Here is a 27201-nt window from a genome sequence, read left to right on the forward strand (position 1 = left end):
ATCATTTTCGTCTCTCATCTTGTCTGTCAACACTTTATCCTTTCTTCCCACTGCTTCCTGTCTCTCTCTCTCTCTCTCTCTCTCTCTCTCTCTCTCTCTCTCTCTCTCGCTGAGCGGAAGTGTACACGTGCCATTGTTTTTTCTTGGTCGTCGCTGTATTGATTAAGTGATGTGGAGCTAATTAAAAACAATCTGCAAGGAGTGTGTGCCAGTGAGGGGGAATAAAATCACGGTGACGGAGCAATAGACCTTGAATTATTATTCTCCTTTTTGGTCGGGATGGAAGAGATAATAACCCTGCAGGCACAGTCTAAAGGCACACACACACACACACACACACACACACACACACACACACACTCTCTCTCTGTCTATTTCTCCCTCTATCCCCGCTCTCAATTTCCAATTTTCATTTTCAGCAGCTCTACTGTCTTTTCCTCTCTCTCTTTCTTTCTCACTCACTCACTCACTCACTTGCCCAGCCATGCTGCCTGGCTCAACTACTCCACTGGGCACCGATTCAAACTCAGTCCACATCCCCTCACTTTGTACTCTGACACTGCCCAACAACCCTGATCACCAGCGTCTTCAGCTCGCATCTGTCAACAAGTGTGTGTGTTCATGTGTGTGATACTGAATGTATGTTGTTTATTCACAGTGCAGGCTGGTGTTAAATGTAATGGTTTCTATTTGTAACGCAACACTTACACTTAATCACCTAATTCTACACAGCAGTTTAAACATGATTTATCTGCACATACTTTTTTGGAGTATAGCAAAGGGATTAGAGGTGCAAAGAAAATGTTTCTGGAAAGGACTGAAGAAATCCATATTGTTTTTTGCACAGACTGCCTTTGTGTGTCTGAGGTTGCAGATTATTGAAGCCAGAAGATTTTGAGAGAAGTTTTGTAAACTGAGAATTCAGGGCAAGCTCAAACCAACTGTTTCATAAGCTTTTTTGTGTAGCTACTCGATGAATAATCAAAATGGGCAATGGATTAATGATTCTGCTGGATACACAGGACTGATTTCAAGAGAAGTTCCTTTCTGCTAATATGCTTGTCTAAATCAGAGATGTCTGATCTATGAAATATTAATGCAGAAGACGGCCTGTTACATCATTTCCCTCCAATTTTGTGTAATCCATCAAAGCCTGATCTAATTTATTTCATTTAATGTCATCAACGATACAGATATCATCCCATTTCCCCTTTTCTTTAATATGATACTCCGTTCCTAATTAGGTGCCGGTCCCAAGCTGTGGCTCCTACTTCCAGAAGTGGTTTCACATCCAGTATCTGTCAGTCATGTCTCTGTGTGTGTTTTGTAGACTTGGAGAAATCCCAGGGGTTTAGAATTAGGCAGCGTAATGTGATGTAAGCTGGTGTTACCTTCCACAGGAGCATCTTGTTATCTCTCCTCCCTCAACATGCTGTTTCTCTATCAAAGGACCATCTTTCTACCTTGCTTACCGTGGGGCTGCAGAGAGCATCTCTCCCCGCCTGCTTGATATGCAGCAGTGTCTAGTGGCTGCTGGGCTCCCACGCCTCCCTGACTGGAGCCTTTAAGCCTTGGCGCAGTCTGAGAGAGCCTCCCTCATCAATGGCCCTACTGAGCGGCTGTGACAGTGCCACGCGGAAAACACATCGATTAAATGGTTCGTCTTGCTACACCCGCGTCTGCCACGCCGCATAGCTCTCATCCCTCATTCCCCCCAAAATGAAAGCCCCAAGATTGAGTTAGCTTTCAACATGGGAGGCAGTGCTGTCACACTCGCACATGGCGGTGAGGAGAGGAGCCTTTGGAATAAAGGTAGCAAGGATCATGTGAAATAAAAGGAGAGGCAGACACAGTAGAGCAGAAAAGACGATAAAAGAGAACGAGAGTTAGTACAAGAGACAGAGGTATAATACATCCTCAGGAGCTCAACCAAGATTTACTTTGTCACTTTTTTATCACCTCTCATTCAATGTCAATTTCTGCTACAAACTCTATGACTTGAACGTGAGCCATGTGTAAAAGCTGTCGGAGAGAAAACTAAGCTGAGCAAAAGTCTCAGATAAAGAATTTGACATGAAAAGTACAAATCCATTTTTTAAAAGCAGGATTTCCCACAGTGTGCGTTTGGTGTGTTGTCCAGCTATGTGAACGAGCAGATGGAGGGAGAATCAATGTTTGGTGTTTGAGAATGCATAACGCCCTCTCATACTTACAGTCTTTCGATAAAAGCGAAGGGATGTGAAGAGCATCGTTCAAATAGCAGCTTGCCCAATCTGCTCAGTCTTATGAAAGCTTTTGTATCAGAGCGGGAAGACGAGCTCTAGGCGCAACAGCCATATTTATATTCCAATCTTCTACACAGAAACCCACATTGCCAGGCTCATAAAAGATTCATCGAGCAGGGGAAAGCAAGGTCGTACAAAAAACTGGTCAGGAGGTGCCTACTGCAATGCAAAAAAAAAAAGGGCAGATGGATGCAAAAAAAAAAAAAAATCACTGCGTGTGTCCCACTGTGGCAGTTACTAAGGTAACGTGTGCCATTACCCCATTGATGGTGGCAGCGTGACCAGCATTGACCAGATGATCAAGCATGTCTGCACTCGAATTTGCATTTGTCACTCATACTATACTATTCAGTCTCAGCCATGCTCTGTGGTATCGATTCCATGTGTTGCTTTTGCTCTTTGTCTGTTGTGGATCTCATCGCTGACATGTTTGTGAACCAAAAAGGAAAAGGGGAGAGAGAGAGAGAGAGAGAGACAAAGGCAGTGTGTGTGTGTGTGTGTGTGTGTGTGTGTGTGTGTGTGTGTGTGTGTGTGTGTGTGTGTGTGTGTGTGTGTGTGTGTGCGTGCGTGCGTGTGTGCGTGCCTGCGCGTGCCTGCCTGTTCTGGGTGTTGTCAGAGAAATGTCACTCTTGCTTAGAGTCACAGACATAAACCTCTGGGAGTCCTGCACCCTCCAGCACAGTCACATAGAAGGAAAGAGAGAAAGTGGGGGAGAGAATGCGATATAGGGATGATTTTCATCCCACCAGTCAGGCTGATCCCTCCGTACGCTGTTGACAGCAAGCATACAAATACCTTCCTATAGGTTATATGAGTACATATAATACTTTGAGAAATTATCTGCGCCTCACTCTCAGTCATTATGAAACTGTCTGGAAGAGAAGATGGGGTTTGTTACTGGCTCAAAAGTGAACATGTGTGAATGTACTTGTCTTTGAACTTGCATGTATAAAGAAATAACCAGTCCCGGAGTGTACAGCTGGCTGCTGGTTAGCTGCCAGGTTAACAGTGTGTGTATATAAATGAGAAAGCTCCCACAACTGTATTTAGTGCTTAGTCCCATAAGACCTTCAAGACCTTAGATCACAAGCTGCCCTGGAGTCGTCCAGCTCAGTCCATGGGATTTGCTAATGGTCATTTTAGGACGGTAGGCCGCTGGGTTTTCAACAAGACAGAAAACGGCAACAGAGGTCATTTATAGTGCATACAACCCTGGAGCATCGCGGCCAGTCTGTGGTTCTGCATGAGTAAGTGGTCATTTAAAAATATGAACTAAATACCAAGGTTACCAGACTTAATGTGACTTAAAATACCCCAGAGTGTCTCCTGTCCTGAAATCTGTGAGGGCAAAATCACTAAAAGCTCAGATTTTTCAACAACAAATGTGTCATGACAGTTAATTAGGTTCAACTATGATTCCAGAGCTTAAAATGAAATTATAACACACATGCACAGGATTTGGTTTTGTCTGTTAGCCAATGGTGGAATGAGAAGCACTGTGATATTTAATTATTGCAAGAAACAGCGAATGTGAAAATATGTGTGCACAGAATCTGTTATATGTCTAAGTCTAATATGTTATATATTTATAATGTCAGCGTAGGATGTTAAGATCACACTTTAGGGCTTTGTTTGATTCAGGTGAAAAGGTCATGTGTGTTTGCGTATGTACACGTTTGGAAAAGGTCATGCCTGCACACCCTCTCTACCTCAGGGGGCCCATCTTGAAAAGGACACAGTGTTAGTCTGAGAGTCAGGCCGCTGACCTCACACGTTTGCCTACCCGCCATTCCATCTGTTAACCAATTACCACGCAGACCGATGCCTGCCTCTGTGCCTCATCCGTGGCACCGCAGCAGTAAAATCAGTCACCTGCTTCACCTCGGGCCACGTCGCGAAAATGCTCACCTCCATCACGAGGCGCTAATACCGCCCCTGTGTGATTCACGGGCAGACCACAAACTGACCTAGAAACAGGTACATCGTCAAAAAAACAGACCTTTCACAACACAACCCCCCCATCCATTAAACATGTGCACCTTTATCTATGTTGCACACACTATGCAGATTGTATTGACTTGCCTTTAACCATAACAACTACACTTGTTTAGCACTAATATGAATCAACCTTATCCCGGAAACCTGGTCTCAACCTAAATAACAAAAGTGTCACTGTGTAGAGGTTATTTGTCCCTACACACACACACACACACACACACACACCTCTGATGATGAAGCAGCGGGCTACATAAAAGCACATCAAACATTAAGATGGGGGAGTGAGCAGCGGACGCCACAAAGGCTCAATAGCTCTCTGTGCCTCGGCCCCCTTTTCTTCAAGCACTATCTCTTTTATGAAACAGATCTCTTTACAGTGTTAAGATTCTGACTCGCACAATGTGGTATCATTATCGTGCACTGATTCCAGCTCTGCCCTAATCAGTCATGACACGAGCACCCTGCCATTCTCTCTTCAAGCAGCGCTGAATCAAACATAATGCATCTTCATTATCTGCAGCTGATTGTGAAGCAGCACCTTTGTATATTAGTGGGGAGTGCATGAAGGTGGATGCAGACATGGCGGCTAATCTAACCTCACCCACTCACCCACGTCGTGCTAGAAGTGTTTGCCACTGAGTGACAGGCAACACAGAAATTAGGTTACGCGAGTGACCTTATTCAACAGAGCAAGAAACACATGGAAATTACATTATACATTGCTGTTTATTAGATAAATGTGGCTTGTGTTATATAGATGTAATAGACTTGTGGGCAAATGTGGACATTATTAATCAAGAAAATGAAAGATATGTGAACTGCATACAGAATATGTAATGTCCTTGTATTGGATTTAAAGTCGTATCTGCGTGTTGCAGCTTCCAGTCACGTGAGCTCGTGGGGAATGCAGCATTCGTAAGTCAGACCAACACTCGACCTGTCACAGCGCAGCAAGGTGATTTTTACAGCTAAGTGTTTTTGCCGTTGCCTCTCACTGGCAGGTTTACACCCCTGTTCCCTCAGCTTTCCGTTTGTTTAATTCTCCAGGTGGAGGTTAGGCTGCTGCTTGGCAGAGCACACTCTGTCCAGCCCGCTACCCAGTGTCCTCTCTCCTGGGAAACCAAGACTCACATCCCTGCTTCCCCTTTGACTGTCCTCCAACAGCACAGTCTCATTCCTCAATATTTATAAAAGCTTTTATCAGGGTTTTTTTTATTTATTTTTTTTACAAGGTTTGACAAGCTTAGGTGTTTTAGGATGGTATCTGTGTAAAAAGGTTTTTGGCACAGAGACAATGACTGAAATTGACAAAAAATGGCTCAATCACATTCAGGTCTGGGGGGGCGCTTTTATTATGATCGTGCTGCTTTTCTCTCGTTGGACTGGCACCAGGAAAGTAGTTTTTGTTTTTTTGTCCAAAGGGTCACTTCCAGGTCAGCAGACTGTTTAAAGCTGTCTCAATTGGACATTAGCCAATCCATCTGTTTGTCCTCCCTGACTGATCGAGCTGAGGTCCGCCCTTGTTGGATTCACTCGTGGAGACATTGGAGGCAGCATTAGCATCAGCTCAGCTTAGTGCTTTACATCACTGTTATATTTTAGCTAGGGTTCATTCTTGTCAATAAAACCAACTTAATTAAGAGACACTTGTATAAAAGAACAAAAACACTGCGAAATATAGCACTATGAGGGGCAGGCCGTAGAGCGGGATGTCCACTAACAAGAAGGTTGGTGGTTCGATCCCTGGAGCCTTTAGTCTGCATTATAAAGTGTCCCTGTGCAAGATACTGAACCCCAAGTTTTCTCTGGCAGTGTACGAATGGTGCAATAGAAAAAGCGCTGTGTAAAGAAGTGTTGTATGAATGTGTGTGAATGGGTGAATGTGACTTGTACAGTACAGTGCAGTGAGTGGTTGACGAGACGCGAGCTATAAATAGTCAATTTTCCATTTTACAAAAGTACTGCATAATTGCAACATGAACAAATTAAATATTTTTGCCAAATGGTGTTATACACTGCCATGTGTTATACATGTGATATAGGTCCTTTGCAGTTAATGCCTTTTTATCCATATATCGACTCCAACTGGGTACGCTTCTGGTGCAATCATCACACCAATCTAGAGTGAGGAAACACAACTTAACAAGGTCTTAAACGGTAGTCTAGTCAAACTGATTGTTTTGTCGAAATCCCTGGTGAGCAATGGGATCAAGTAAATTACTGAAAAATCTCGCCAACTGCTTACACAGGGTTCTGTCTCCCTCTTTGAGAAAGACAAGCAATTAGGTTTTCTCCCACACAGCTCTCGGTGATAAGACAGAAAAACACCAAAGCGTTCGTTTCCCTCACTCTCAACCATCCAAATGTTGGGAGTTTTCTAAGCAAGACATCTTAAACCAATAACGGGCGTCCCCTGGCAGCCTCTCGCTCTGGAGGTACAAAAAGTAAACCTGCATCTTTCAAGTACCTCACTTCACCATAACAGCCCATTAACTGACAACTATTTACCATGTTATAGAAAAGCCCTACAGAATTTTTAGATTTATATTTGTCATGCCTCAATTGACAGACAAATACAATTTTTTTTTTAAAGACAAAAATGAAAAAAAATATTGGATCTGAAGTTGTTTTGAATCTAATTGTACCAAACATTTAATACCTGTTGACATTTTTGAAATTTCTGTAATTGACTGTAGTTTGTTGTTTGGTCATTACTTGAGATACTTGTTTTATTTTATTTACTTTCCACAAAAACATTAGTGGAAATACTAAAAGAAAATGATCTTAATAAAAACTTGTCGCCTCTAAAAGCGTAAAGCTTGTACACCACTTTAACTGCTATAAAACAAATTAATAAAATTCCACTGTGGATATTGAGCAGCTACAGAAAATTAAATGTGAAGACTCTTACATCACCTTTCAGTCGGGCTCCTGCATCAGTTTAATGTTTGAGATGGAATATTAGTGGATCACACGTCTTTGTGATCTGCAACAATTCTTCTAAATACATAGAGAATGTGACTGATGTTTTTCAAAGTCTTTGTTTTGAGCAAAGACATTATACTGCCACAAACCAAACTAAAGTTTCCTTCTTTGATTTAAAGGGATATTTCAGTTGCAGCATATTTTCTTGATTTGTTTGTGTTCAAATACTCAAAATATCTGATCATCTCACACTGTAATCTGCTTGAATTCCATCCATCACAATAGATTTAAGTCCAACTCTACACAGTGGATAGAACTTCTGAGATAAATTGTGTACCATAATTTTTGCTGTTGCACTAAATTTTCATTCTGAACAATTAAAAGCTATTAATATTATCAACATCAGACGAATGAAATGGTGGTAAGTTTCATAGATACTTCACTCCAGTCCATATTATACCAACATACTATACTTTCAAACTCTAAACTGATGACAGTCCACATGCAATAATAAGTTAATAACAGTTTACAGTGAGAGCTGCAGGATTCTTGATATTTTTGATATCTTAAATACATTTTGAGAAAGTCACATTCAAAATAATACCTGAACAGTATTTAGAAGAAAATCGGTTATTTTTACTGTAATAGGTGTGTTATAAATGCATTACTTATAAATGCACACAGACACGTGCACTTGTGCGATTGCGTCCTGTCATGCATGGTTTGAAGTGCAGATCATAGCAAGACATCTGTGCCAAGGTCAAGCAGGTGCCCATCTGTATCAGTTGCACTGAGGACCCCTGAGCTTTATAGGTACTTAACAACCACATGCAGCGAACGCACAAGTGCATCTGTCTCATTAAAGCCTTCTAAATATTTCAGAAGGGTCTGTGCTGAGACTGTGACTGAAAATAAGTGAATATCTCCCCTCTGCTGAAATGGAGTGTTATCCTCATTGCGGTAGATATGCAAGAAGTCATCAATTCTTTATGTTTGCAGTGCAATCTAAGGGTGATGGATGGTGTCATATTTTCTTTCAGCCCTGTAAATATTGAATGTGAACACTTACAACAAATTGTCCCTCAAGGCAAATTACAGTATGAACCCTCTGAAAGACTTAAGATATGATAGGGACTCATTAGCTGGGCTACATTTTCACTGAAACTTTCTTATGTGTTGAATAATTATGACACGTATTCCTCAGATCCACTCTGTTTACAGGACGGACATGTTGGTCATATTTCCATTTGGTTAAATTAGTTGATAAGCCTCAGGAAATGTGACTAATTTAACATAAAGGAGGTTAAAGAGCCCCGTCACCTTGTCATCATGGTTTCATTTTGTGGCAGTCATGTTGCAATAGGGATGTGTTCAATGTGACTGTTAAATTGACAGCCCTGGAAACTCCCACCAGCTTGTTTGATACCACTCACAACAAAATTGACTGGTTTTCCTCTCATACCATCTGTGCAGTACGTGTTACACTGTAAACCCGACACACAGGTGCATGAAACAGCCTGTTCACCAGCGCACCTCCTGTAGACTGCAAACATTCTGCGGCTCCTATGTCATCCTATTAAAGGTCAACGTAAGTGTCCACTCACCCTGTGGACATCATATATAAAACATAATGTAAGACTCCAACATATAGCCTTTACTAGCATTACACAACACAAAGCATTATTCAGGCAGATACATTTGCAACATATATGTGTATATATACATATAATATATATATAATCACACTTAGTGTGAAAAGTCATGTAACACTAAAAGAAGAATTATCATTATTATGTTACAGACATTGATTAACTTTACAAAATCAATTTAGATTTTCTGAAATAAACAATATTGTTAAAAATATGCCATTTTGTGTTTTTCACTAATTAAAAAACATTTTCTAACATATGTCCACTGATTAACACAATGCTGTGACTATTCCTGCAGTGGCCCTACTGTGGCCGTGCTACCCTCAAATCACATGCATTTTAACGTTCAAAGTCAACTTTAATGTCAATTCTGTCATATATGCATGGGACATAGACGGGACTGAAATACCTTTTCTCTCTGGAAACATATACGTAGACAAAAACACTCAACACATTATTGTGTATGATTGTAGTAGAAAAGTGGATTATTGCAAGGAACACACCTAACATATAGCAACACACTCAACATCTAAGTAGCACAACATAAGAGTACACAACATATTAAGTACTCAAGGGACGTATAAGTACACAACACGGGGTGGATGCGATATGAACTTCAGTGTATGATTGTAGTGCAAACCGGAATAGTGCAAAAATAGATTGAGTAGTGCAAATACTGAAGTTAATGTTCATTTATGGAAAGTAACGTTATGTCACCTCTTGAATCTTCTCTTCACTGAGTTGTATTTTAATATTGAATTGTTCATTATAAAACAAACTGATTTAATTGGCCGTACTTAGTGTGCATGTATATGCCATGTTGTAGGAGTGCCACTGGAGAATAGGGCCCCTTTTTTAATTCAAACACTGCATAAACTATTGTCCCTTACAGTGTTACAGCTGTACGCCTGTGACTGATCTGTGTGGAGGCCTCTTCCAAAGGTGGACTCAAACCTCCGAAAGGTGCCATACGTCGCTGTCCGTGGTGCTGACAATCCTGCTGCATGGAACCAAAGGTGCGAGGGGGCGCTGTCCAGCACACACACACACACACACACACACACACACACACACACACACACACACACACACACACACCTAAACAACCCCCCCCCCCCCCACACACACACCTAAACAACAGGCACACTGTGGCCTCTCTCTCTACAGCAGAGGACCTTATACACTTTCTAAAGCTTTCAGGGGTTAATGCTCAACTGACCAACTGAACCCCTGCAAGTTGAAAGACGCTCCTCCATCGACTCGAAGCTTTTCTGGGTCAAATAATTTACCGTCCATCACTTCAATTCACCACTGTCACATCAACGCTCATCAACGCGGCTTTTCTCGAGTGTCATGCACATCTATACGTCACGACACACACACACACACACACACACACACACACACACACACACACACACACACACACACACACACACACTCACTCAGACCCGTCATATCTCCAGGATCTATGTGTTGACGCTGGTGTGGTACACTGCTAATTGCGCACGGTTTGTATTCGCGGCCACAAATCACACACAGGCTGAGTGCTGCAAACAAAACTGTCAGTGTCACAGTCCTTTCAGCTTAATCAGCGCAATCAGTCACAAGGCCAGCGTTTCCCCGGACCTCTCTGTCAGTGATGCAGAGGTATACAGGCAGGAAGGTGAGGAAACAACGACCTCCAGGGCATCCAACACACCATAGCCCCCAGAAATCTATCACGCTGCCAGGGTACTACGTTACTTAAGTCGGTTTCCTTCAAGACGATACCCAGCATTTACTCGATTTGTTACACAATGCACTGCAACAACATTTATGTCTTCAAAATCTGCGAAAACAGCAAGTCAGCCGAGTTCCAGTAGATTTTTTGCTTATTGAACTTTCGCTGTATATTCTGCCGCTGCTTCTCATCAGGTTACAGAGGAGACACCCCCACAACAATAGCAGTTTGCCTATTTAATGCTGCACCCCCCCCCCCCCCCCCCCCCCCCCTAAAAAAACAAAAAAAAAACAGTTTCAGATGTTTCAGTAAATGGTCTGAATCGTGTGAGAATCCAGATTCAGTTGAGCGGCGCCGCTTAATGAACTTTTAAACCGTGCGTATTCACATATATGCGTCGTAAGCGGAGTCCTTACCTCGCAGGGCATGACGGCTAACATCACAAGTAGGAACATGGCACTGAAGAGATGCATCCTAGTCGGAATGATAGCGTCCCACAGCCGACACCGGTTCCTCGCTGCTGTCTCTCTCTCCCTCTTTCTCTCACCCCCCACGTTCTCGTCCCTCACTGGGGCGGTTTCCTCAGACACACCGGGATCCCTTCAACGCTGTGGCGGCTGTGCGCCACCAACCTCATCCCCGGGACGCACGGCAGTCCTCTGGCTCGGAGAAGCGACCGGCCGCGCGTCTTCTTTGGAGCATATATAGACTCTCTTGTGGGTGTTTTAGAGCGAAAACCCAAAACGCTCCAGTCCAACAACCAGTGTTACAAAACTCCTCGGATGCTGGGTCCCCCCCCTCCTCTCCGTGCTGCAAAAGAAAATAACTGCGACTGAAGCGGAGGAGAGAGACGCAGAGGTTGGAAGGTGACTGCTGTGCTTTCAGGGCGCCGACGCTAGGAGCAGCACGGCTGTGCTCGCGAGGAGAGCCCAGTCAAAGAAGTGCCACTCTGTGATGCAGCCGAGCTTGGCCGTGCGTGTGGGCGTGCGTATGTGTGCATGTGAGGATGAACGCAAGAGAGAGAGACAGGGGGCGGGGGTGGCTGGTGGGTTGCACTCTTGCCTCACAGACAGACAGATGGAGGAATAGATAGATGCATATAGGACATCGCTTGCGGGGCTTTTTGCTCCACAAAATATTTCCCCTGCACCTCCAGAAAGAGTTGACATTTGGCACCGATAATGTCTTTCTGTGAATAACTCTATCACTGTAAATGATGGAGACATATTAATACCATCAATTCAGGGCTGACGTACATCCAATTAGAAGTTGCCAAAACAAAGGGAATTCATTGGGGTTTAGGGAGATGATAAAGATTATAGTTGCACCGCTTGCAATGGAGATAATGAATGTCATTAGCTAACTAAATGATAGTTTTGCATTGTATAAAGAATACTATAAGCCAGGTGAGGTTTTGAATGGGTGTGCAACAGCCTCTCTGTGTTCATGGACAGTTTGGTGTCCATGTGTCACCATGACTGAATGTTTGTGGGCCTGTGATTCCCCTAGCTTCTTGACAGGCTGTGTTTATGGCTGCTGGCGATTCTGAATTGGATCTGAAAAATATAACAGCATCTGCAGCCCACTCTACCTCCAGCTTGGCTTAAAACAACCTTTCAAAGGCAAGTGCTCAACATTCAACCTGTGGGGACACCATTCAATGACTGACCACTGTGAAGAAGGCTGCATCTCTTCAGAGTGTTATTTCATTAAAAGTAGCATTATATATAAAGTTGTATTTGCAAAAATCATATTCCTTATTAATTTGTCTATATAGAGTCAGAGCTGCATGTATACTCACTCAGAGCTTTTCTGCTATAAACTCCTCATTTCGTTGTAATGCTGGTTGCAGCTTTTGTTCTGAAACTGTAAAAGTCACCTGCAGTAAATTAGCCATGACAATTTAAAACTGGCTTCGGGACTCAGTCCACAGAATCTTGAAGCAGTTCCCCCTTTTTATTCAAAGTTAAGTGAGTCATTATACGCAGAACCCCGACCTGGAGGATCAGTTGTTGTTGTGAACGTGCTGTTGACGTGATTGACGACATCTTCTACGTTGATGAGTCCTTGCCACTGCTGCTATAGAGCGCTGCTTGCCTGTTTATTCAAAGTGTATCAACAAGGAACGCAGCACACGTCCATATCGCACCAAATTCAACACTCAACTTCCTAAATCCTTTTATAAATACGCCTGCCGAATGTGAGGGCAAAAAGAAAGGTTCTCGAAATAATGCAAACGACATTTCAGACTGACAGAGTGACAGAGGTGTTTGGAATTATCAGATTAGATATAATAGATGTATACCATGAAACCCCTTGTAATAAAGCAGTGGAAGGATGAAAGTTTATCTTTATAGGATATGTCAGTATGGACGACAGTTACAAAATACCTGTCCTGAGTATAAGTAATTGTTTATGCCTCCCTCATACAGAACTGTGGGGCGCCTGTTGCTTTACACATTTTCTTTTTATTGGAACTGCATGAATAGCCTATGTTTATTCATAGTTTTCATCGTGCAAAGCCCTGATTGTCACACTTTTATTTTTTACTTCCATTTAAGATATGTTACTTTATCCCAACGTTCCCTTTTTTCTTGAAGGTCACCTATTTTTAATGTTTAGTGGTTATTCTTAAAACCCAAACCCTGTGGTTCCACTCTGTCATGGCCTTTTTTTAAACACACACAACAGTGGGATTAGTTCATAATGCATTCAGAAAGGATTTCACATCCCACTGTGTGATGGCTTGTGTCTCCCAGCCGCTGCCCCTGCATGGCTCAGCTGAAGCTTGACATTCTCCACCCTGCTGCTGCCCTCAGTAGCACTGTGCATACCCCTCTATTTTCCCAGCAGGGAAAACCAAGAGGAGGTGAGATTAGTAGCTGAAGGGGAGACAGGGAGGGGTTGTCTGCATGAAAGGGTAAAGGAACGAAGAATACAGATTTGATTCCTGCCCCCCTGTGCTGTTGTTTTCACCACAGTTCATATTTTACTGTACAATCCTGGATTGTGCCTCTGCTCAGATTCATACAGTAGAACATGAAGCTGAGAATAATAGAGCCCAGGGCTGCCAGGGTGAGTAAAAATGATGTTGAGTCATTGCGTTGGGTCAGAGAGCTAGTGTGTTTAATGGTCATGCTGAGGAGATCCACTCTACTAACAGACTCGTCCCCTCTCGTGGTCGCTCTCCTCCGTCTCCAGCCCTTGTTTCTGAGGTGGTTGCAAACAAAGCGTGACCCATTTGTCAAAGATGCAATGGACCCTTTTTGTCCCCAAGTCAGCCCAAGAAGGCCAAGCGAAAGGATGAAATAGACCTTCAGGGCTACTGTGTGTTCTCTGAGGCTGGCAGGCATTATCTCGCTCTCTCCCTGTCACCTCACATGTGACTGCACTGAGGCAGATGTGGCATTAAAATCACCAGTTTTTACATGTTTGTGGTTTAGGCCATTTTCTGCCTCTGAGAAGTTATCGCCTCTGTCTCTGTCATTCCACATCTTCTCATGCTTACCGCCTGTGTGTATGTTAGTTATTGACATTTGTAGCCTATGTTAGACTGTATTTCAAGCTTTTTTACTTAATCTGTCTTTCTCTGTGATTCAGTGTGTGTGTGTGTGTGTGTGTGTGTGTGTTGCTAATATTTGAAGTGATTCAACATTTGAAGTGGCCTGAGGACTAAATTTAACAACCACCAGCACTGTCTTTTTATATGTGTTTGTCTCTGACTGCCTACAGGCACTCTGCTTGTCAAAAAATATGGTTCTTAAGTGTTAAATCACAGTTTTGATGGGCCATCGGTGCCAAGCATGTCATTAAAAAGATTTCCAGGAGTTGATTAGATGTAGGGTTTTGCTGCTATATCTTTTGACTTAAAATGCTCCAAGTGTGTTGCATTTGATTCAGATTAATTTTCTATTCGGTCTCCTTGTGTATAGATAAATCACAACATAGATATTGCACAAAGCAAAACATAGTACAAATTATGAAAGAGAGAAAACACAGCATCATAGCAGCTCCCCCAGCAGTTTAGGTCTATAACAGCATAACTAAGGGATGGTTCGGGACTCATCTGAGCTCGAGTCAGCCCTAACTCAAAGAGGGATATTTAAAATCTAACCCAAATGTACATGTAGTCCAGTCTAGAAGGAACAAAGGAAGAACTTTTTCTTTTCCTTTTGAGACAGGATGTGCCTAATTTTAATAATATTGCCTGGAGACTTAGTGAGTCAGAGTAACTGTGGGGATCTTTACATAGAGCTGGAGGCAAGGTAATGCCATCCAAAGCAACTATATGATCAGATAGGTTTTGTCAGAAGAGTTTAGGCTCAAGTACAATAACATCAGCTTTGTCTGCATTTAGAAATCAGCCAAGCCTCTGTGTCTGTAAGATATTGCTTGTATTGATATTAAGGTTTGAATACCTGACTCTTCCTCTATCTTTCTAGATAAGTACAGCTGAGTGTTATCTGTATAGCAATGGAAATTATGTTGTGCTTTCAGATAATATTGGCAAAAAAGAATATATAGGGTGAAAAGTATCGGTCCCGGCACTGATGCCTGTAGAACTCCATTACTAACTTTTGTGGGCATGGAAAGTTAAGTGCTAACATGGACAATTAAGCTGGTATCAATCTGATAAACCCAACTAGTGTTCTGGTCTTTGCAAGTAAAATATTTTGATATACAGTGACAAGTAAGATTTAGCAGGATGAGCATAAGAGACAGGTCCATTGTCTAAGGCCATGAGAAAGAGTTTGAAAACTTTCCCCGGTGCTGTTTCTGTGCATTGATGTAGCCTAAATCCTGACTGAAAATCTTCAAACACACCCTCCCTATGCAAATATCGACATAATTGGTTTGCAACAGCTTTTTTGAGGGTTTTAGAAATGAAGGGAAGGTTGGATATAGCTCTATAATTGGCTATAACATCTGGGTCAAGAGTAGGCTTTTTAAGTAGAGGTATAATTACTGCACCCTTAAAATCCCGTGGTTCGTAGCCTGTTAATAAAGATAGATTGATTAGATTAGATGCATGGGAGAGTTGGTTGTGGTTTAGCTGAAGAAATTGTTGAAATAAGCTTAGAGAGATCTATAGGAGAGAGTCTAAATATAAATCAGGTGCTATAGTTGTTCCCAGGCTACTAGATCTAAAACTGTGCCAGGTGTGGAGAGGAGGTGATGACCTCGTCCTCTGATGGCTATAATTTAATTTGTAAAGAAGTTGATGAAGTCATTACTACTGTGTAGCTATTAGAATAAGAAACCTGGCGTTACATAGAGCGGTTTATATGTAAGAAGACTATCTTCCAAGGCAACTCAAAATTCTTCTGAATTGGTGACGTCTGCTTTATTGCACGTTTGTGAATTTTATTCTGGAGCTGGCCTCCTTTAAAGGTACAGTGTGTAGAATATTGTGATATCGAGTGTTGAAATGGCATGTTGCAGCTGAATACCCCTCACCTCACCCTCTCCTTCTAAAACATGGAAAAGAACCTGTGGAAACCTTCAGTTTTCATAAAAACTCAAAAGGTGTTTAGTTTGTCCAGTCTGGACTATAGTAAACCCTCTCCCCCTCGATGTAAATATAAAGTATTTAAATATAAAGGGCATTTTCTGGGGTAAAGAAAACTACAATTCATACCATTTAGATGAAACGAACTACTGAAAATATCTTGAGGATTATTCTGCATTACATTTCTGCCAATAGATCCCTTTCACCTAAATCTTAAACACTGGATCTTTAATTCACCTCGTTGAGTGTTGAGTGTCGTGCACAGCGAGGTTACAGCACTATCAACAAGACCATCAACTTGTGTGGGAGTAAAGTTGAAATAAAAGTTCTCCACTGGGCAGTGGAGTAAATAACAAAAAAATTCTTGGCTTAAATGTAGTTACAGCATTATGAGCTACACACAGACGCTAATGGCCATTTTTTCCCAAACGCTGTGAAGTCCAACAATGTCAACTCAAACATTGTTTAAGAACGATCAGAAGACGTTTTTCAGTTTCTATGCCATATGTCAGAATAAGATTGTGATTATATCCGTGAATGAGTTCATTTACATGTGGAGAGAAGCCAAGTGATAGGAGATTGGATGTAGTTTCTATGGGGTTTTGAGTGGATGACAGCTGTGGTGTAAAACTGCAACTCTGCCTGTCTAATTAACCATTTCCAATTAAAGGACATTGTAAGGTCCTTTAATATACAAACTTGCATCCATAGAACCATCTATAAATTTAACCTCACACACACATCAGCACTCTCCCACCTCCACGTTTCACGGTCAACACATATGCATTCACTGTAGTGCTCCAGGCCATTTCTGTGCCAAACATACCATCTGATTCCAACATGGTTCCATCTGAATGTGCTGCCAATCTTTTCAAGTTCTCTGGCAAAGTGTAGTCTTGCAGATTTGTGCAGTTTCTTGAGCTTCTTCTAAAAAGCTGTTTGTAGACGCTGCCTTCATGCTGCCGTTTCACATTTTGAGCTGTCAGTGAAACACCAATTTCCGCAAATAATCCATGTGCCAAGTTATAAGCACATAACCATTTGTTTTAACTCAAGTTTGCTTATAGTGAATTGTGACCAGACCTTCTGTTATTGGTACTTCCTGAGCCCTCTAACCACTGCTACAGGTTACACTCAGTGGCATAATGGTTCTTAACTTGTTCAAGCAATTCATTACTATGTTGAACAACTCTGCATTCAACCCAACCCATGCCAAAAGTGAAGCTAATGTGGTCACAGGTTATTTTATATCTGTTTTCAATAGCAACAGCAGTAAACAGACTTTTGTTACAGCCGACAGAGAGTAGTAATCTTTGTTGCATTGGGATTTTATTTCTGAGCTTGAATCTTGTTTATAAATTAAGAAATAATACAATTAATGTAAGATGAATGAGTTTTCAATCATGTATTGCACAGAGTTGTGGCCATTTTTGCTTTATTGGAAAGCACAGAGAATTTTAAACACTGAAAATGAACTCATGGAGCAGAGCTGGAACAAGAGGAGCTTAGTGTTTTGTTCTTGGCCATAGTGAATATTAAACAGGTACGTAGCGAGTGGGAGACTAGATCATAGATCATCACACAGACATACCACAGACAGTCTAATTGGATTTTGTGAAGCAGGAGTACATGAGTTGCTCTATCCATCTTATCCATCTAGCAAACATTGGAGTCTGTCCTATAACAGAGCTCGTGGCTGTTATTGATCTTCATAATGTTCCTCCCGCTGCCGATGCTGGACTGAAAGACCATATGCTTCCTGAAATTACCCAGAATGCTGAATCTACATCAGGCAATCCAGTGGGAATCCAGGGTAATGTTAAACTGGTGGAGCTCTCAGGCATGTGGTTTAAATTTAATACTCGTTGATTAATAGACACACAGATAATCTCTCCCACACAAACACACTTTTTCCAACAACGTCAACATATCAACGCGAGCGCAGATGGAGAGGTGTTAACCCTCACACTACTGCAAACATCACACAGAAATCCCAGCCAACACAAAAAGTATCATTATGCAAATATTATATCAACATGCATCTTGTATTTGACAGCCATAATTCCTAATGAATACCTAATCAACGTGTGCCTATTTAAACAGACACCTCATTCAGCAGTCGCAAAAGTGCTATCTTTGAACAGCTTTGACTGCCACAGCTCTCGCTCATCCTCATGCTGAGTTTGACTGAGTTAATTTCACTCATTGAAAGTCATTGTACATCCAGACAACTAATTTAAAAATGCTGAATTCCATTTCAGGTAAACACTTGCTCAACAGAGTCAATCCCAGGATTTTAAAATGTCATTTTTTAAAGCTTTACCTGTCAGATCAGTGTGCTGTATTTCCTTTCATATATAAAGAATAATTCTTACGTGGCTTCTTTTGAAGATAAGGGATAACACAAACCAAGTTATTGGTGGTGAGGCTTAACCAACCATTGGGTCAGAAGGTTAAGAGTGCCTAGTTGCCATAGCAATGTTTCCCTGAGTCCCCGGAGGGAGATGTGTGAAACTTTCAATTGCTGCCTGAAGATGGAATTAAACATGGCTTTTCGCACCCTCTCTTGTGCTGTCTCACTTTACTATACCTGGGTGTAACCAAGGCAACCAGGGCAAGGACAAGTCAGGTTCATTTGGGGTTTGGGAAAAGGGCCCTGCCACGCTTTATCTCCGCGCCTTGCCATAATTCGGCAAACATCATCAATCATCATCTAGATGAACCGCACGGCAGTCTGCTCATGTTGCTGAATAAAAACAAAATGTTGGCGAATCGATGCCCTCCATAGACTCACGCAGTGACATGAAGAAATGAAGGGAGACATAGATTGGCAGATATATAGAGATAGTCCTAGCACAGACACACACATACAATCACATCTGTCCATCGCTTTATCTTGAACCGTCCCATTCCCCCCTTCATAGCTCCCTCCACTGCTGTCCTCTTCTGCTTCTCCCACAACGAGCAGCTCTGAGATGCAGGCTGAGTTGTACTCTGTCGCCTGTTTGTGTTTAATTGGATGAAAAGATGATGCATAATGTGGGAGAAAAGAAACACGACGGAACCAAAGTCCATGTCGCCTGTGGCGATAGAAACCAGCAGCTATTTGTTGTTGACATTTTCCTCAACTGTTCCTCAATTGAAAAAGCGACAGCTTCATGTTTTTTCATGCATTCAGGGGTCATTTCGTCCATTGCGTCCGGTCTATGGTGTAAAGTTCTTGAGCATCACAAGATTTCCCTCTTGGCTGACACATTCTCAAGGGTGAGTGTGTGCATACGTGCTTGAGTACGCATGTGTTTGTGAGTGCTCTCTGAAGTGGTAGAAGGAGAGCTTTGGTGTACTGTATGTCTCTCTATAAAGCACAACCTAGTTGTCTCCATTAGGAACATGGCTGTTGATGGTGTTTAATTCTATTGTATATAACCTGCAGCCCACAGCATGTCTCTTCACTTCCGATTCGCTGGAGCAGGACCACTGGTGATAATAATTGTGCTCTTGGAATCCAGGAAATACGCAAGTAAAATGCCTCGTTCAGGACCTCCATCTGAACTCTAATGTCCCTCTGCCCTATACTAGGGAGGAAATGGAAAAGGTAATAATAAGCTTCTCAAAGTGGTGGAAACCTTGTGCCTATTCCTAAAGTAGCTGCACCTAACACAACCCTTATATTAGAACCCTCACATATAGCAGCCCTTTGTTAACACTCAGAACTGGCTTCATTGTACCTCACAGCAGCCATTTGGACTAACAATTCACAGCCAACCTTTCTCAGGTTGATATCTCCCAGCATGTGTGCTCATTCCTCCTGCCTCCCCATGTTTTTATGGCACCAGTTCTTATAAAAAGATGAGACCGTGGCAGAGAACGAAAGAGGAAAAGAGGGAGAGATAAAGAGCGAGACACTAGTCAGATAAAAAGAATGCTTTTACATAATTAAGCAGATAGAAGTGATTACAGCAGCTTATCCACAGAGCACGAACTGCTCACATTCAGCCTCATTATGAAGTTAAAGACTCCAAACTGTCGCTGATGGCTTAATTACAGTTCCACAGTGGAACAAATGCTTTAGAGCCATTACTGCAATTCACAAACCTTTTTCCTGGAAACACAAGCAGTCATCAGAGGAGGTGATCCTTCCCCTCTTCTCCCAGTTCCTTCACATTTCTCTCATCTCCATGCCTTTCTCCTCTGCCGCTGATGATCAAACAATGCTTTCTCATTTGCCTCTTGCTAGTGCTGTGACCAATAATGGAGAAAAAAAGGTGAAGGAGAGACTCACTTTTTCTCTTCTGTCTTAAACCTGACTTTAAATCCTCATAGGGCCTCTTCCAGTCCGCTGTACTCTTAGTTATGTGGTTGGAGGGCTGAAGTATTCCCCCCAGCTTCCTCAGCGGTCTGCCAAGCTCCACAGAGGCAGGCCAGCAGGCTGCAGAGTGCACACTCAGCATTTCTCAGGAGTTAGTGTCTGAGGCCAAGCACAGGAGCTTTTATTCTTCAGTCTGCTTCTGCATTATTGAATCAGGGGACTGCCTTAAACCTGCAACTGGACACAGGCGAAAAGGCACCACGCAGATTTGATAAATCGATATAATGCAGTGAAACAGTGAAGGAGGAAGTCAAGCAGCAGAGGGACACTGGAAGGATTGGATTAGATGGAGACAGAGCAACAAATATCTTCTTTAGACACCTCCACCACTTATCTTTCCTTTGCACATTTATGGTAATACGTACACACATAGACATCCTGAGACACATGCATTTCATATCACTCTTATATACAGTACACACATACGGACACAAAACACTCACACACACACACTCCTTCCCCTGAAGGCCTTCATTAGATAAAAGGAAAACAGCTCTTTCCAGAGCTACAGTGCAATTATTCAGTGTAGTCAAGCATGTCTGTGTGTGACAAAGCAAATTGCTTTTTTCGGTTTGCTGTTCCTGATACAGATAGGGCTTTCAAAATCTGAGGGGAAGCCTCGCGCCACTGCTCCCAATGCTGCAAGAGATACCAGCAGTTATTTACCCCTCTGTGTGAGCTCGTGTTTACAGATGACTGTACGCATGCCTGTATGCTGTGTATTTGTTTGCAGATAGCAGCATTTTGCTGTACATAGTGGTGTGTGACAATCAATCATTTCTCGTTCCTTATTGCATTTCAGTAAAAAAATCTGGCTTGATTGATAGAGGTCTAATGTGATGCGCTGGGTTATGGTCTGTGTAGAAGAACTTGATGCCCTGTGCACTACTTAAGTAATTATACAGTGCTGAGTGAAAACAGACAGACGCCTGCTTAAATTATGTTGCACACTTGAGGAGGCACCGTGGACCACGCAGGCTTCTGTTATAGCTATATAACTGTGTTGATGATTGGAAGTTTGACACTTGGTTTCATACAAGAACTATAGACATTAAAATGCTAAAATTTAAAACTATACTTATCCAGTGGACGTATTTAAGGTTGAGACTGAGGATCCTTGTGAGTAATAACTGAGGTCATTTTTATAACTGGCCACATTTCCAGGTCTGGCAGATGATTTTCCTTCGCTTCATGTTAGGTTGAATGAGGGAGCTGTTCATGGCCACTGCCTCCTTATCTATCTTCTCCCTGCTCCCTCCAGTAGGGTCCCAATCAATATCCAGGCACTTGGAGCGAGAGAGGGAGACAGAGGACAAGTCATCTGGAGGGAGGCGCAGGGAAAAAGAGCGCAAGGACGGAGCAGAGCGCGGAGATTTATTTGTGCTGCCTGTCGGTTTGCGGCCACACACGGGAGACAAATGCTTATGGGAAGCATGGCAAATCTCCTCTGTGATTTTGGAGCGCTTCAATTGATTTTGTAATGATTTTCATCTCTGTGCAATATTGACCGGCTGTATATTAGTCAGAGCTAATCTGAGTTTATGATGACACTTACAGCTTATTGGAATTGGAAAACAGTGCAATAAATGGTTGGCAGTTATTGGTAAGCTTAATTTTTTATTTTGTTTTCGAAACTATGCTGTTGTACAGGAAATAACTTATGGCACATATAATGTCTTGTGCTGATAGTGGAGGGAGAGGCAGGTTTGAAGCCTTATGGGCTCAGGAGGAAATATTGATTGTCATCTGCTGTCCCACCTTAAGGGACCTACAGAAAGCATGAAGCAACATGTCCAAACAGCCAAGAACCTAGCTGCTTACCATTCTGTTGCCATGGAGAGATGTTGTTGTCATGCCGACAAGCTAGCCAATATGTGTAAAAAAAAAAAAAGAAAAGAAAATGGGGATAAGACGAGAGGTTCAGGCCACAGAGAGGCTCACAACTTTGCAGGGGAGTGGTGGGTCGGCAGCTCCTTTGAAAATCAGTCAACTCTCAGGCTGTGAGTGCTCGGTGCTCAGACATGGAGGGGCTGGGAGATGCATTAGTATTAACACAGTTGGCTCAGGATGAAAGATCCAGAGAAAAAAAGCGGGAACGCTGTAAAGGAAGGGGTTGACACTTTCTAAGGAAACATAAGAGAAAGAGATTTGACATGAAACTGAAGGTAGAAGAGAGGGATTTCATGCTCTGGTTCCACTGAGCTGTTTCTGTTCACTACGAGCAGAGAACCCTGCATGGGCACTTCAGAAATACTTGTGATTTATGCCCATCCGTGGTGTCCATATGTGCCTCGAATATCTGATCAACTCCACTGATGTAGCCCCGCATCTGCTCGGGAAATTATAGGAGGAAGGGAAAGAGGGAGAAAGAGGGGATGACAAAAAAAAATACAAGGCACGGAGAGTATTAGAAAAGCAAGGGATGGGATGAAAGGAAGAACAAAGCAAGAGACAGAGAGAAAACAGTGGGATAGCTGTATATGAACTCAGACTGACAATTGAGCGAGAGATGTTAAGAAAAAGAGGCTAACAAATGAAGAGAGGGAGAGAGTAAATGAAGGACAGATAAAGTGGGAGTGAGGCTGAGCTGCGTTGGGCCCCATGGAAGCCGCTGACCACTCTAATTATCCTCGATTTTCTTCAAACATGGCTGAGGCATCGTGAGTCTCTCCCCTGGGACATAACCCGCTCCTCATTTTCTCTGAGATTCAATTCCACTCCACCCTCCTCTGTCTTTTACATATAAAACACTTTCTTCAATTATTTCTCCGACATTCATATCTGTATTATTTGACGCCTTTGCCTATGCGGAGTGACTGCTCATTTCGCCCCACTGTAGTGTGACTAGAATCAATCCAAGGATCATTCCAAGATAGACAGAGACAGAGAGTGTGTGCGTGTGTGCGTGCGTGCGTGCGTGCTCCCTGTGTGTATAGTTGTTTGTTGAGTATGATTGAAGACAAGACACCAAGTGAGATTGGAGAAAAAGACAGACCAGCGGCGGGAGGGCAATATAATTTAAAGTGTGCAAATGAGTTTTTTTTTGCGTGTGTGTGTGTGTGCATGCAATAGTAAGACCAAGGAAGTAAGTATCCTGGACTGTGTGTTCAGTGTAATGAAGGCGTTTCCAGCTTATCCTTGCCCTTCTCTTTCCCCTGTGTAGGACAGCATGGTTTATTTGAGATCAAATGAGGCTACAATTACACGGTGGAAGCCTTTTCTCTCCTGATCGATTACAAACAAAAGGAGCATTCCATCAGATGCTTTTAACCATCACTGCTGCCGCATGCGTTACCCTATCTTAAGCTAGCTGCTTCATCGTTCCTTTACTTTGAAACGCGCAAGACATTTTTGTTTGCTTTGAGAATGGTGACTTTCAAATTAAGGCTCTCCGAGGTTTAGCGTTTAAGTGGAATAAAAATTAGCAGTCGTCATTCATTTCCATTTCTCTTTCACAGAAGGTAGATACTGGCAGTTTAAAGTGTAATTTCAATTAATTCATTATAGCCATTTCAGCAGGAAAGTTTTGTGTAATATGACTGAAGCACCTATATCAGGGTCAGTACTAATTCATTAGTTTAGCGTAGTTTCTGACAACTAATTAGCCCCGCAACAGCCAATATTTTGTGGCTTGAGGTAAACAGCAGATATCAGGGCCAAGACTAGTTTCTTTTATCTCACAAGTTGAATGTTTCTCCACACAAAACACAAACAGTGAAACTTTAAAGCTGTTTTAGGTTCAGATGACATTACCTCTATTAACAGCTACCTGCATATGAACGCAGATAAATTCAAAAGCTGATAGCCGATGCATTTGGTCAATTTGTTCCGCCTCTTTTGTACTCCACACAGACTGCTCAAACATGGAACAGAATCTAGAAGGCTTTCGGCCCCAAAATCTTGTCCCTCGCCCACAGATTCTTCATATTCATATGTTTATAGAGATAAGTGTTGAACTGACGTAATTTCACAAGCTTTTTTAACCAGATAACCCACATTATCTTTGAGGATGTTACCTGTCAGAAACACATTCTCAACATGTCTATGACCCGCAGCGTATCCGTTTCCTGCTTTCCTGACTCAGCTCCTTCAGCTAGTTTGCTCCACCCAACTGCCTGCTGACTGATTTACATCATTATTCTAAATAAACTGCACTGGCCTAGAAACTAATTGTTCTAGGTCAGTGCGTGGCCTTTTGTGAGTTACCGTGGATCATAGACTATCTAAATAAAAAGAGGGCAACATGCCCATTGAAATGCTCTCTGTCACTACATGTGAGATATAATACCTAATATATGGGCTTCTTCACTTGCTGACTGCCAGTATTCACTTGACATGTTCACTTTGGGTTTTATAAATAAAGTGTCAGCAGCACCAGTGACCCTTCATATAATTAATTTTATTCTGTGTTAATATAATACATTTTGCCTCGTGCAAATTAAAGAACATTAATCTCATGTATAGGCATACTTTTAAAACTGTACCCTCCACCTTGCAAGAGTTTCTATGCTTTTTGTGTTGAAAACTGTCTTGGCTGGAAATACCAATATCGCAAGTTTAAAACACAACACGCACACTGAGTCAACACATTTTCCACCATATTTGTATTTTCACACATCAAGCATCAGCTTAGTCGGTCTGCGTACATAATCCCAATATTACACAATGTTATGCAATGGATGAGTTGAGTAAACTACAGACTTCAATACAAACCGAAACCCTGTGAGCTTCACCGTAGACCCCACAAAGCAGAGGGCGGTAACTGCGGGAAGCTACAGATTTAAGCTTTCTTATGCTCCGTTGATAAATAACTGGGTGTGTTTGAGGTTGGAAATATTTCTGTATTCTTACAAAGGAGAGGTCTCAGGGATTGTTTGATTGTCGGCATGCAATTTCAGCATGAGAAAAAGAAGTGAAACTGTAGGAGTGTATAAATGTTATGTGTTTTCCTATTTGTCATTCAGCAACCAAGATTTTGTCAAATCCACAGATAGATTTGACCTGAAACAGTAGTGACAACATTCTGTGAAACACATTTTGAGTCACAACAGTGTTCTACCTGTCTCCCTTTTATCTATATCTTTTTACCACCAACTGAGCTACGTAAATAAACCTGGTCGAGAAGACAATGATGACAAATTCCACTTATATATTTTCCTTTCTTTAAATGGGTTTTTTTCCGGAATAGAAAAAGTAACACAGCAAATAAGGTGTTTTTCAGTTGCATCTCCGTGTCACATCAGGCTGTTTCCTCCAGCACTGTGCACAATGTGACCAGACCAACCATATTCCCAACCTGGTTTTTATGGAACATCATCGTGATTTTTTCTTGTCAAGCTGTGCACCCACCACTGGATTGCTGACTTTTTGTTGCTATTTCTGTGCACAATTTATTTAGAATAACAAAGTGACAACTGAATGACTGATGAAACGCACATGTACGTCGAATTTCTGGGTCACCTTGTGTTCAGAGTTTCTTTCAAACTCGTCAAAATGAAAGCGAGGCAGACAATGAAACTGGCAGAAATTTCTTTAACACCGTAGTTTGAAAGCACTTAAAAAGTGAACATCACATCCTCTGTGGATGCTGCCTTAGCCTTAGTCTTTTGTCCCTTTTGCTCTTTGGTCCTCATTCAGAATTTACATCTGGCAGGTGTTTCCATATTCACAGAGGGTCTTGCCCCAGTCGGAGCACTGTGAGCACATTGGTAATGGGCACAGTCACACTGCGCTCATGCTGTCAGGGGAAAGTCAGGATTGGCCTCCGCTCCACAGCAGGCACAGGGGACCCAGATGAAGGGGATATGAATTCTGTCTGTTGCTGTGCGTTCATGAGTTTGTGGGCACATCTGCATGGGCTTCTGCACATGTGCACGCATTTTACAGCTCGTGTGTGTTTATGTGCAAGTGTGTGAACGCATAGGGGAAGGGCTGCTGTTTCCCGTCTGCCGGTTGATAGACAGTCTCTTGGTTAATGAGCAGCTGTCGGCCATCACTATTCATGAGCCCTGTCACTCACCTTTTCTCTCAAAGCACCAGCACCTGAAGCCCTAAAACCCCTAGTCTCTCATTAGTTCTGCGGCAGCGTAGGCACACACACACATACACCAGCAGGCAAGTCTCTCTAACACGACCGTAATACCGGTACATGTATGTAAAGATGTAACAAAGCACAGAGCACCACTGCATCTTCAGTAGAATTCACAGTGAAGCCTTGTGGTTTAAACAGAGTAGCTTCGGATTTTCAGGCAGCGAAGAAGTCAGTCAGCCGGTGCGTCGCTGCGCTTTCATCTGATGCTGAAACAGGCATGCATATGCGACTTGACTAGAAATAGCTGTTTGATGTATCCTGAAGGAAGAGGAAAGAGAAGTGGGGGAGTTTAACTAAAGACCTCTGTTTGTGCTGCACAGTGTGGGACAGTCAAAGTAAATGAAACAACAGCACAAAGACTTCTCTTAATAATTGTGTTAACATATCGGCCTGTTTTTTTCTGTCTTTATTCAATAAGCCAGAAAAACAGGTCAGGGCTTATCGGTAAGAGCTGGCCCTTTTCATGGGGGAAGACACTGTTCGAGAACCTGCTGTATTTATCTGAGATATTGAATTTTAGAAAAGGCCTTGGAGGAGAGTTACCATCCTTCTTGAACTCAGGGTGTTGATTGTGCTCATTCTAACAGGAACCACTTCCATTACAGGAATGTGTTTTGTTAATTATGCAAGAGCAGTAGTGATTATTATTAGT

General features: G+C 42.3%; 1 protein-coding gene across 2 annotated transcripts in view; it reads right to left on the reverse strand.

Moving 5' to 3' along the window:
• The window catches only part of olfm2a (olfactomedin 2a), a 52568-nt gene extending 32152 nt beyond the window's left edge, over positions 1-20416 (reverse strand). The window contains exon 1 of one of the 2 annotated variants that reach the window (XM_069524667.1): positions 20185-20416. In XM_069524667.1, coding sequence (XP_069380768.1) covers positions 20185-20211 — 27 coding nt within the window. In that variant the 5' untranslated portion in view covers positions 20212-20416. Of the gene's footprint in view, positions 1-10996; positions 11206-20184 lie in introns of those variants that run through there. The other variant, XM_020094664.2, reaches the window with a different exon arrangement.
• Between the last annotated feature and the right edge of the window lie 6785 nt (positions 20417-27201).

Source organism: Paralichthys olivaceus, chromosome 5 (genome assembly GCF_024713975.1).
Source record: "Paralichthys olivaceus isolate ysfri-2021 chromosome 5, ASM2471397v2, whole genome shotgun sequence".
NCBI lineage: Eukaryota > Metazoa > Chordata > Actinopteri > Pleuronectiformes > Paralichthyidae > Paralichthys > Paralichthys olivaceus.